The sequence below is a fragment of the Frieseomelitta varia genome, unplaced genomic scaffold, assembly GCF_011392965.1.
Source record: "Frieseomelitta varia isolate USP_RPSP 00005682 unplaced genomic scaffold, Fvar_1.2 scaffold_271, whole genome shotgun sequence".
In the NCBI taxonomy this organism is placed as follows: Eukaryota; Metazoa; Arthropoda; class Insecta; order Hymenoptera; family Apidae; genus Frieseomelitta; species Frieseomelitta varia.
The window spans coordinates 1-12173 of record NW_025110003.1 but is presented as its reverse complement, the minus strand read 5'-3'; the positions used below and the strand labels follow the sequence as shown (position 1 = coordinate 12173).

Here is a 12173-nt window from a genome sequence, read left to right as displayed (position 1 = left end):
AAATAATATTTATTTAAATAAACAAATATTGACATTCAATTTCAATATTTTATATTAATAAATAATATTTATTTAAATAAATAAATATTAATATTTAATATTTTATACTGATAAATATTTATTTAAATAAATAAACATTGACATTCAATTTTAATATTCTACATCAATAAATAATATTTATTTAAATAAATAAATATTGACATTCAATTTCAATATTTTATATTAATAAGTAATATTTATTTAAATAAATAAAATTTCAACGTCAAAGAAATTCCCTTATCGGAACAATTCTCTCTCTCCCTATTAGTTTGAATTTGATCAAATACTCTCGACTCAAGACAGTAGAATTTGGGTGAAACGCTTGTGCCTGAGAACTCATTTCGGGATTGACTCGAAATTACGATTCAGTGCTAATGTGTCAAGTGCCATCGACCAACTTCCAATCTCTCTTTAAACTCGCATTCCTGAGCATAATTTGCCTGTGACCGTTTCGTCTTTCCACTCGTGCTTTTTCGCAAGTCGTGTCACGAGTTCCGGCGGTGAACAATTCTACGCGCGATGAGTCGATTAGGAGAAGCTCAAAGGCAGATCGCGAAACCGAGGAACGCGCAGCCCCAATCGAATTTGCATCGTGAATTTATGCCCACGTTCAGGCGGTATCGACTCTCTCTCTCTCTCTCTCTCTCTCTCTCTCTCTCTCTCTCTCTCTCTCTCTCTCTGTCTGTCTTTCTTCTCTTTATTTGAAAATGAAAACGCAGCGAAGCGTCCCCTCGCGACGAGCTAGTTAATAGCAATGTATAATATTAACGCGAGATGGCTTCCCATTTCAATTTTTCATTTGATCCCGACTTTGAGAAGACGAAGAGGAAGAAGAAGAAAAACTTCCCTTTGATTTCGAGAAATCTTTTCAAAGTGTCTCGACTTTCAATGGTTCGTTAAACGAAAGAGCTACCGCGCCGTGCTTTCCATTGTTTGAATTTTTTCACCTTTTGATGCATTTTATATGACGTTTACACTCGAGCGACGCGAGAAATAACGAATGGAAGGAAATGAAGAAAACGAAGTGTTTCTACGAACAGACTCGTTGCAAGGGTGCAGATGTTAACGTATCGAAATACGGAAAAAGGGGAAAGCCATTCGTTTCAGCTAGTTTTCAAGCGAATTTTCGTGATCCTGATCGTGCTAACGTGTCTGAAGAGCAATTTATTCGAAAAGCATTGGAACGAAGGTAACAAGGTTATAGAAGCACCATTAGCGTTTCCTCTTCCATTGTCTCGTCCTTTTTCCCACGCGAATCTCTTTAGATTATTCTGTCAACGTAGTTGCCAAATATACAGGCAGTATTTGAAAATTTATCGTACAAAATTTTTGTGAGTACTACACGTATTATGTACGATGAACGAAACATTTTGAAATCTTTTTAATGTTATCACGATTATATCTAGTTTGAAATAAATCATTAAAAATATATATATTATAGTATAATATATATAATGCATATATATATATATATATATATATATATATATATATATATATATATTATATCCAGCCAGAAATAAATATATATATTATATGTATTATTAATTTTATATCTATAAATATATATAAAATTATAGTATATAAAAGTTACAAAATGTATTTCATAAGAGCATTTAAATAATCAATTTGACTCATACTCTACATTAAATTTTTACCAAATGTACATTTCAAATAAATATCTTGTAAATTTATATACTTTACAGATATATATATATATATATATATATATATATATATATATATATATATATATATATATATATATACAGATTATTTCTAAGCATGACCAATATAATCGTGCCAAATTTTAAAATATTCATATCTAATAATACCTAAATTTTAAAATATTCATATCTATTATAATGCCTAAATTTAAAAATATTCATATCTAATCATGCCTAAATTTTAAAATGTTCAATACCAGTGCTAAATTTTAAAGTATTTAATATGGCATATACAAACTTTTTTTTTGTAGTTGAAGATATGGTTGGATAAGTACTCAGATATTTTTAAAAATTGAATGTTTAAACTTGAATGTTATTACTTTTGTTACAATGTTTGCAATATAGGAGTAGACATTATAATTTGTTCTGTCGTGAAATTACTTTTTAATATTAAAGTAGATTATTTATTATTAATGTTTATCTAAGCGTATATTCTTTAGTGACATTCCATTCAATCTTCTTTCGAAGGATTGTTCTACATGATTTTATTTCACTTATGGTGCATTATAATACCACATAACTACATAAACTCAATATTCTATGTTTATATATTATAGAATTGTAGATATTACTTGAAAGCTAATGTCTGACACAGAATAGAAGATATAGAGAAGAATGATCTGTTGTGAGTGAATGTTTCTGTTATTTTAACACGTTGACATTACTTTTTGAATAGCATCAAGAAATTAAAAAATTTAAGAATTAAAATTGAAAATTAAAAAACTTGAACTACTAGATTAAAATAAGATAAATTTTAGCTATAATGTAATATATTTCAAACTACAGTCATTCCTAAAGGGAATAGTATATAAAAACTCGCATGGCGCGTTAATATTACTTTCAATATTTGAATTACGATTTTTAATAATCTTTCTTTAACAATCGTTTGTTTTCAAACTCTCTTGGGCGTCGAATCTCAGAACAATAACTAACGCTCTTTACATTTATTTGATTTTCAACACTTTTCTGAAACGAACAGTGGTAGGTAGGGAAAATTTCATATCAAACGACAATCATTCGACATATGTTTGTCAGTATTTATTTAAATTGAACCTCCGTGAGCAAACATATTATCACAATGTTTACAACAAAGCCGGATCATTCACATCCATGCCTAATTTTTTTTTACTGCTTCATTGTTTGCAGAAAATGTAGAAAAAATTCAAATTCAAGAAGTCTTTGTTATATTGTACAATAGTAGTTCTTAAATCAACGCTTTAAAAGGAGAATGTTTCTCGGAGAATAAGAATTAAAATTTGCTTTGAAAAATTCATGAAAAATTCAGTGAAGTTCTGCTCGAGGCGCAAATGACCCAGATTGTCTATGAAAGCTTACATGTTGCTAATAACACAAGTTTCATTTCTAACTCAATTCTTCTTTACAGAAGAGTTCTTCTTCATTTTCATAGAAATAATTATAAAGAATAATATGACATTGTTCATTTCTTATTTAAACTAAATATTGTCAATTATATGTGACGAGTTTCATATCTCATAAATATTTTTTACCATTGTAGCAAAATTCCTCTTGCCTTTGTAGGAACAATTGTAAAAAATGGCGCTTTTCATAGAATTTTCAATAATATCTCAAATTTTTAATAGAATTTTCAATAGAGATAACTTTCGTAGACATGATTATAAGATTTTTATTAGTATTCCGTACATGATCTACGCTAAATGATTCTTGTAGAAATATTTAATTAATACATTTAATAATAAAACCGTCATAAAATTAAATTAATTTAATAATAAAACCGTAATAAAATTAAATCTATTCTCTAGGAATAGGAAGAAGAGCAAGAAACTGTCCCGCAATATCAACTTTCATTAGTACGTGGAAACTCTAAAAGATATCATCAAAAAAGCTGATCAATCCACTCGTATATTTTTATTATTCCGAGCAGCGCAATCTTCGCGACATTACCCAGTGAAACGAGAATCATTTTTCTTAAGAACGGCGGTACGAAGTTAATAACATCTCGAGGAACATTCAGTGTCTTCCGAAGGCTGCCAGACGACACGTTTCTCAGCATTAGTAGACTGTTCCTCTTTTATCTCACGTGATTCAGCCACCCTCTGTCAGCGTGCGTGCACGTCGGAGGCCTTTGAATGTGGTTTTCTCGCTCCCGTCACGCGAACACGATGCAACAAGTTGAATTTCACCGCCGAACGTGCTACATACTTCTCGTATATTCTTCCTCTTTGTTTCCATCTCCTTTCAACCAATAGATCATTTGACTTGGAAATTCGCGACCGAGACAGAATTAAAAACCGAGCTTCGTCTCAGGGTGGAGCACAAATTTCGCGCGAACACGGTGAAAAGTTTTAATCGAGACCGAAGACAACTTTGTTTTCAAATAAATGAAATATCGTTTCATATCATTAAATGGTAAATTAATTTAATTTGTCTCGTTTAATTTTGAAGTGGTATATTTGAATTTCTATTCTACAAAAGTTATCAATGGCCCTTATTACAGCATTTTAGAATATAAGTATTTCAAAATTAATTAACCCAGTACAAATGCACGGCTATGATTACTGTACGATATCTATTAATAATTATATACGATATTACTATAATAATTATATACGATATTACTATAATAATTATATACGATATTACTATAATAATTATTCCTATTTATCTGTGAACGTGCAAATAAATAGATTTATTTATTGATGTATGTCGTATTGATGATACTTAATTTTAGTATTTAAATATTTTAATATTTATTATTTAATGTTTTAATATTTAACATTTAAATATTTGAATATTTATTATTTAATATTTAAATATTTGACATTTAAATATTTGAATATTTATTATTTAATGTTTTAATATTTAACATTTAAATATTTGAATATTTATTATTTAATATTTAAATATTTGACATTTAAATATTTGAATATTTATTATTTAATGTTTTAATATTTAACATTTAAATATTTGAATATTTATTATTTAATATTTAAATATTTGACATTTAAATATTTGAATATTTATTATTTAATATTTAAATATTTGAATATTTATTATTTAATATTTTAATATTTGACATTTAAATATTTGAATATTTATTATTTAATATTTTAATATTTATTATTTTAATATTTTAATATTTTAATATTTACTTAATATAATTATGCATTTTAATATTTATGTAATCGTACTACTACTTAAAAACAATTCATTTGCAATTTCTTTCCTCAATCATTTTACACTGTCAAATCTGTTCTCTAATAGTTAGTAGTTACGAAATGCAATTTTAAAAATTTACATTTTTCTTGTTACTTGGCGAGTTCGCGAGAACGTATAGACAATATAGACGATGTTTGACAAGTGTCCTGTTCCGGAGATTCCTGAACCTAAAATCATACCACCAGAGTACCTTTTTTCTTCTCATTTGTTTCTTTTTTTTTAAAAATAGACCGGTATTTTTAGCACGACTGTATACACGATAATACAACGGGGGCGGCTCTGTCTTCCTTCCATTTGAAAAATTAGCCAAAGTTCATTCGTAAGAGTCGTTTGTAACGATAGTTTTTGTTTTCTTTTCTCCTTCTCCTCTTTTTCGTAGTAAAGAGATATGGGAAAGAGTTTGTGATTCATGGTATTGTCACTCGGTAACAAAAAGAAAGAAAAAGATTTTTTTCTTTTTTTCGCATCCCACGGTCAACGATCGCGTTGAATTTGAGTGGTAAAATTCTGGTGGCTTTCCTTTCAAAGTTATTGTTTGCTTGGAATAATTTAGAATGATTTATTTATGACATAAATTTGTAGATTTGATCTGAGTGAACTAAGAATTCTTGGAAGAGTTAAGGATAAAGTTCAGTGTTTTACATGAAATTTTCTACATCAGCAATTTATCATTAAAATTAATTTCAACGTTTTGTATTTGAAATTGATAATTTAAAAGAGTTGTAATTTGAAAGATGGTATTGAAAAATCAACATCAAAATGAAAAATCAATCAATTAATTATCAATAACCATTATTGGTCAGAAAAATTTATTTCGGTTATTCATAATTGAATTATTTATAACGAGGACAGCTTTCTTTCGATTGCTCGTAATAATTATCGACAAGAGAAATTAATTTCAATTCTCGTTCTTCATTAATCTCCGCGAGAAAATTACATTACAAATGTAATCTTCACGATTTTTAAAATGTTTTAATACGTTTGCAAAAAATTGTTTCGATCGAATGCAAAATAATACTTATAATTGTTATTGTTTAATTTTTTACTCGTGCAGTTCTTTATCAAAAATTATCTTTCCATTTTGAGAGTGATATCGTCGACTTAAATAATGGACAAATTTCAGTGACTGATTTTTAATAAAAATTTTTAAGATGACTGTTATTATTTTTGGTCTCTGAAATATTATATATTGAAATCATTTTTTGTTGTTCCATTCAATCTGATATATTATCTCAAGTGACACAGAATCTTTTGGTCATTTTAGGAGATTTTACAGAGAACTTACTGTATTTTCAAATGTTAAAATATATTAGTATTATTAAATAATATTAATATTAGTAGTACATATTCTCAAAAGTTGAAAAATTAATAGCAAGATTCCCCGAGTGAACATTTTTTTGAAAAGAAACAGTATTTTTACCATGTTCTTGCTAAATTTTTAGGTTAGTCAATATCAATACATTTTCCCTGTCTTTTTATTTTTATTATAAAATTTTATTATTATAAAAATTTTGCTTCCCTTTTATCAAGATTAAAATTAAAATCTTGAACGGTCGATATTTAAAAGTCAAATTGAAGAAAGTTTTCAATGAAGATATCTGTTTCTTTGTTTATGTTGTTGTTCCGAAGATGTAATAGGAAATAATACTATTATTAGAAATTTTGCAGGAAATTTGATAAGAGCGAACAATAAATCAGCAAAGATAAGGAGCAACTAGTACGAGATATAAAGTGATTACTTACATTTTCTTCGGATCCAACAGGCCGAATGCAATTGGAACCTTCACTAGTTTGCCCTTCATTTTCAGCAATCCTAAAAGTGTCTCTATTTCGGCAAGTCTTTGATCCGATACACGCCTTTGTCGGCTATAAAGTAAACAGCAAATAGTCATTACTAAATTACTAATATTTAATTCATTTATAGAAAATTCGAAGATTGCACATTATATGAAAAAATATGCAAAATATCTAAATTACAGTGTTCTTACGCAGAACAATCCCCTTGCAAGATTCTACATTTTAAATTATACTTTCGAAAATATAAATTCGCATGAAACTCCACTGTCCAACGAATGTCATTCATAAATTATTTTTAATAATTATCGTTATCGACTGATGTTGCAAAAATAAATCTAAAAGTAGACAAATTAAAAAAACTTGATCTAACCTCTCGCGCTGGAATGACGTGCCACGCACGTCAAGAATTTTTTGTCCCAAAATTACAATATTTTCTCAATTCTAAGTATATTTAAATATAAACCCAGGAAAAATAACAAATAATAAATTTATTACTTCTCAATAATTTCTATACAGTGATATATCATGCCGACGAGTTCAAAAAGAAAGCGACGGATTATTGTACACGGTTTGGTCACTCGTTACGGTCCGCAATCAGTGGCCAGCGCAGGTGGCTTGGTTAACCTCTTGCGCTGGAATGACGTGCCACGCACGTCGAGAATTTTTTGTACCAAAGTTGTAATATTTTCTCAGTTTTAAGTATATGTAAGTAAAACAAAATGGGCAAAACAAATAATAAATTTATTACTTCTCAATAATTTCTATATAGTGATATATCATGCCGACGAGTTCAAAAAGAAAGCGACGGATTATTGTACACGGTTTGGTCACTCGTTATGGTCCGCAATCAGCGCAAGAGGTTAAAGGAGAAAAAAATGGTTAATGACCGAGAAAGTACGAATGCTTGTGACTTTTCTATAATCTTTCTACAAAGATCAAGAACTTATTTTAATATAATAAGAACTAATTTTAATATAAAATAAGAATATTATTTTATCTTCATCAGGAGGAATGTATAGTATATTTTTAACTGCGAATTCGATAAATATAACAACAGATAAAGAAACTCGTGTGTAAATAGATAATTATTATTAAAACGTTATCTCTTACAATGAATTGGATGATTATTATTGAAAGAAGATGTAATTTAGTAATTTGCTAATCTGATGATCTAATGATCTAATAGAGGGAAACGAGAGTAGGAATAAAATATGTGAGAAGAAACTAAAGCGAAAATTACAATATAAAGATATTATTAAAAATATAGATATTATTCTTAAATATATATCTCTTATAAATATATAAAAATATTATTAATAATATTATTTATATTATTAAAATATTTTTAATAATATAAAATATTATTAAAAAAACTCATCTCTTAAATATATATCTCTTATAAATATATAAAGATATTAAATTATCTTTTAAAAAATATTTGCGGAACAGGTGTCTGTCATTATCACGAACACGGTTCACTGATCGAATAGATAAGAATAGTTTTCCATATCGAAAGAACAAAAAAAAAAAAAAAGAAAAATGCCTGCAATCTCTGAACGAACAGATTTCTATTATTAGATTCGTGGAATAATTTTCACGTACCGGCAAGGTTCTACTGACTCATCGCGGATTCTTGCGTTACCACTTAATTTCAAGTATTACACAACTAATTATGCGAGGTGTAAAACAAACTCGGCGGCGCGATATAATAAGAATCTTTACAACCGGTTTTAAATCATCTGTTCTCTTTCTCGTTCTCTCCTTTCTCGGTGGAAAGACTTTCTTCTTTCCTCCTGCTTTCAAAAGAGAAACGAAAAATGAAATAAACGGCTCATCAACAATCGTAACTTGTTTTAAATCGGATTCGGTGGTAAATGTGCAGCTTCTTTTTCTCTCTCTTTCTCTCTTTCTTGGTCTTCGTTTTTTTCACTTTTTACAAAAGCTAATAAAGGAAGAACAAACAGAAGCCAGAAACGCTTTATCGAGTCAGCGTTGTGACACGCAACCATGACTTGCGTGCAGCATGTAGAACTTGCAATTATAACAAACTTTCGCGCAAAGTGCTGTGAAATGGATGTCGCAATTCAATCCCGCGAGATCAGCCGTTGGCTTTAAGGAAAACTAAGCTAATTGGCCGGCATGCCTGGGTCCTCTTTCAAATTTTTAATTTAAAGAATCTTTAATGAAATTATTTTTTTAATATAATTAAATAAATATATATTTTTAATTTTAAAAATTTTTAATAAAATTATTTTTTTAGTATATCTTTAATTTTAAAAATTTCTAGTAAAATTATTTCTTTAATATGTCTTTAATTTTAAAAATTTCTAATAAAATTATTTTTTTAATATATTTTCAATTCTAAAAATTTTTAAGAAAATTTTTAATTTTCAATTGCGAGTTTAACATTTTTTCCTCGTCGATATTTAATTGCATCCTTTTGGCGTTCACGCTTGCGATTCGATAATTATAAACGTCACTATGATATGACGAAATTAACGAAATACAATAAACTATGGAATAATTCAAGTAATCAGACTAGAGTGTCTTAAGTTTACTTAATTTCTTTTTCCGAATCTGTAGAAATTTTTAGAAATCGTGAGAAAATTTTAAAAATCAGATAGAAATATTTCATTAATGATTCCTACATTGTTAATTACTTGCATTATCAGTTTTATTATATAGTAAAGGTGTAGATAATTATATAGTAAAGGTTCTCGTTAAAAAATTTCAAAAGTTTCCAAAATATTGATAAGAACTCTCTCAATTACTCTGAAAAATATTTATTTAAATTATATATAAATATTATATATAATTATATATATATAAATATTATATATAAATTAAATATTTATTTAAAATATATATTTATTTATGCAAACGACATAATCTTTAATTCTAGAATCAAACATTCTTTGTATCAATATTAATTTCTCAACAAAAGTATTTCGAAGTCGAACTGTAGAAGAGCAACACTTTTCCAATAAAAGATTTCCAAGAACTGCGCTCTGTTTTTACACATTCTCCCAGAGACGATAAGAAAGGCAACCTCCATTTAATTATAATATATTTTCTTTCAAATACCCCCGCTTTCGATTATATCCCGATACTTGAAGCTTACAATAAGCGATAACGTGGAACTCATATTAGCAGCGAACGCGAGTAAAAAAAAGAAAAAAAAGAGAGAGAAATAAAAAGAGAAACGCGTTGGCGGTGCGGTTGGTGATATTGCAAACTTACGCGAGATTACAATACCGCGTTTGTCGATCGTTGTCAATTTTGTCTTCTTAATCTCCGTTACACATATGCCACAAAGCTCTCAGTATCCTCTGACGTCGTTGTCCATGGGAGTTTCACAGAGGAACAAATTGGTGGGGAAAGGGAAAGAGATAAAGCACTGTCTCAATCGTAATCCGTCGGCTCATTGTCGTTGAAAATTTCCTTTTTGTCAAATCTCGATGAATCGGCCGACGTATTGCAACTTCATAACTATTACGTGTACTGTAATTTCATAATGTGAAGCCTAATCGAAGAGAAATCGATAAAATTAATCGGACAGATAACGATCGCTATCAGAGACTGATCAAATTTCGTTTCGACGTCGCGCTGGGATTTTTCCTTCAAAATCTTGGCGCTGGCAACTGATTGCGGACCATAACGAGTGACCAAACCGGTAATCCACGGTAATCCCTGAACCTCGTCGGCATGATATCACTGGATTAGAAATTATTGTGAAGCAATAAATTCATCGTTTGTTTCGCCTGGGTTATACTTAAATATACTTAAAATTGAGGAAATAAGAGGTGAAACAGAAAGATTTGGGAAAATTGATCGAATTTTGAATAGATGATTGTTGGTATATTTGATTCAAAGTACTAGAAGAACGTAGTGATTTTTGGATAAGCTCAAAATGAGAATTTTTGACGTGATTTCACGTGGGCGTGCAACAAGTTGAGGAAGGTTTCCATTTTGGTTCGGAGCTACGAGATTTTGTCATTTGTAATAGTCGTTAGGTTAATGTTAACCCAAAGTTTTCACCATATATAACCTGTATAATAGTATTGGCTATTTTATCATATATTTTATCATATGTAACAATATATGAAAGAATATACAATAAATCGGTATATTTTACAAACTAATCTAAAAAAACTCGTACAAAGCGTTTAAAAATATTTATTATATAGTTATTTAAATTTTTTCAAAAGAGTATTTAAGAACTAGTGCCTTTTTGAAAAATTGCTAGCTTGTAATTCAGCGAAGTCCAATATCTTAATTTTTTTTTTTTCATTTTTAAAAGTCCAATATTTTAATTTTTTTTTTTTTTGCACCTGCGACTATGCAAAACGATTTTTGTCTCTTACCTAAGCAAATGGGGCGGCGCAGCGTACGTCGTTTTTGGCATCAGTATCACGTTTAAAACGCACAGTATCATCAGCGTAGCAAAGAAATTCGTACCGGTTGCCATTATTCCCTACTTTCTCTTCTCCCTTTTTGCACGAAACGAAAACGAGATTAAAATGAGAAGCGAAATTCGATCAAAGAGTACGAAATATTCCTCAGCGATCCACGATTCTCCTTTCGCACTGTGTCCCCTTTCGCACTTTTGGCGTCTTCTCGGAAGACGACCGCTTCACAGAATCAAACTTTAGCCTCGAACAACGGTTAACAACTTATTTAATAATTGTGCCAGTCGTATCGCGTATCTATTTATTCCGATTTTTTCTCATTCCATCAACATCTGATCCTATTCTTATCGCTTTTGTCTCTTAGTGAACTGTAGCATAGCTTCGCCCGCTTCGAGCATATATACTCGAAGGAGAGTACCGACTTTGCCCCTCCACTCGTGGTCTATACCCCACTCGATCCAAATCCTCCCTCGCGTTTCTTTCCTAGGCTGCGACCCTTTTCCCTGGATCTTTCCCATCGTATCGCGCTTCCTTCTCTCTCTATTCGCCACTCTTATTCGTTCGAGTTGTCTTTCACCTTCGGTTATTACGTTCACGTATCCGGGTACCACGCGAAAAACTCGATCACGGTGCAACCATGTGACGTGAATTTCATTCCTCGAACATAATTGCCCAAGATGCGTTTTTTTTATTTTTTTTTTTTTAAATATACATCTATTTTTTAGATTTATATATATATTTTTTATATTAAAAAAAATATATATATATATTAAAAATAAATATATATTAATATATATATATTAAAAAAATATATATATTAATATATATATATTAAAAAATAATTATATATATATTTATTATATTAAAAAATATATATATTTATTTTTTTTTTAAATATATGTATATTTATTTTTTTTTTAAATATACATCTATTTTTTAAGATTTATATATATATTTTTTATATTAAAAAAAATATATATATATTAAAAAAAATATATATTAA

The 12173-nt window shown here is 28.8% G+C and overlaps 1 protein-coding gene across 2 annotated transcripts in view; it reads right to left on the bottom strand.

The window, feature by feature from the left end:
- LOC122528940 overlaps window positions 1-11637 on the bottom strand; it is a 17975-nt gene extending 6338 nt beyond the window's left edge. Inside the window, exons 1-3 of one of the 2 annotated variants that reach the window (XM_043654601.1) lie at window positions 11126-11637; window positions 6708-6830; window positions 4921-5131 (exon numbers count right to left, since the gene is read on the bottom strand). In XM_043654601.1, the coding sequence (XP_043510536.1) occupies window positions 5032-5131; window positions 6708-6830; window positions 11126-11229 (327 nt within the window). In that variant the 5' untranslated portion in view covers window positions 11230-11637 and the 3' untranslated portion in view covers window positions 4921-5031. Of the gene's footprint in view, window positions 1-4920; window positions 5132-6707; window positions 6831-11125 lie in introns of those variants that run through there. The other variant, XM_043654600.1, reaches the window with a different exon arrangement.
- Window positions 11638-12173: the final 536 nt, after the last annotated feature.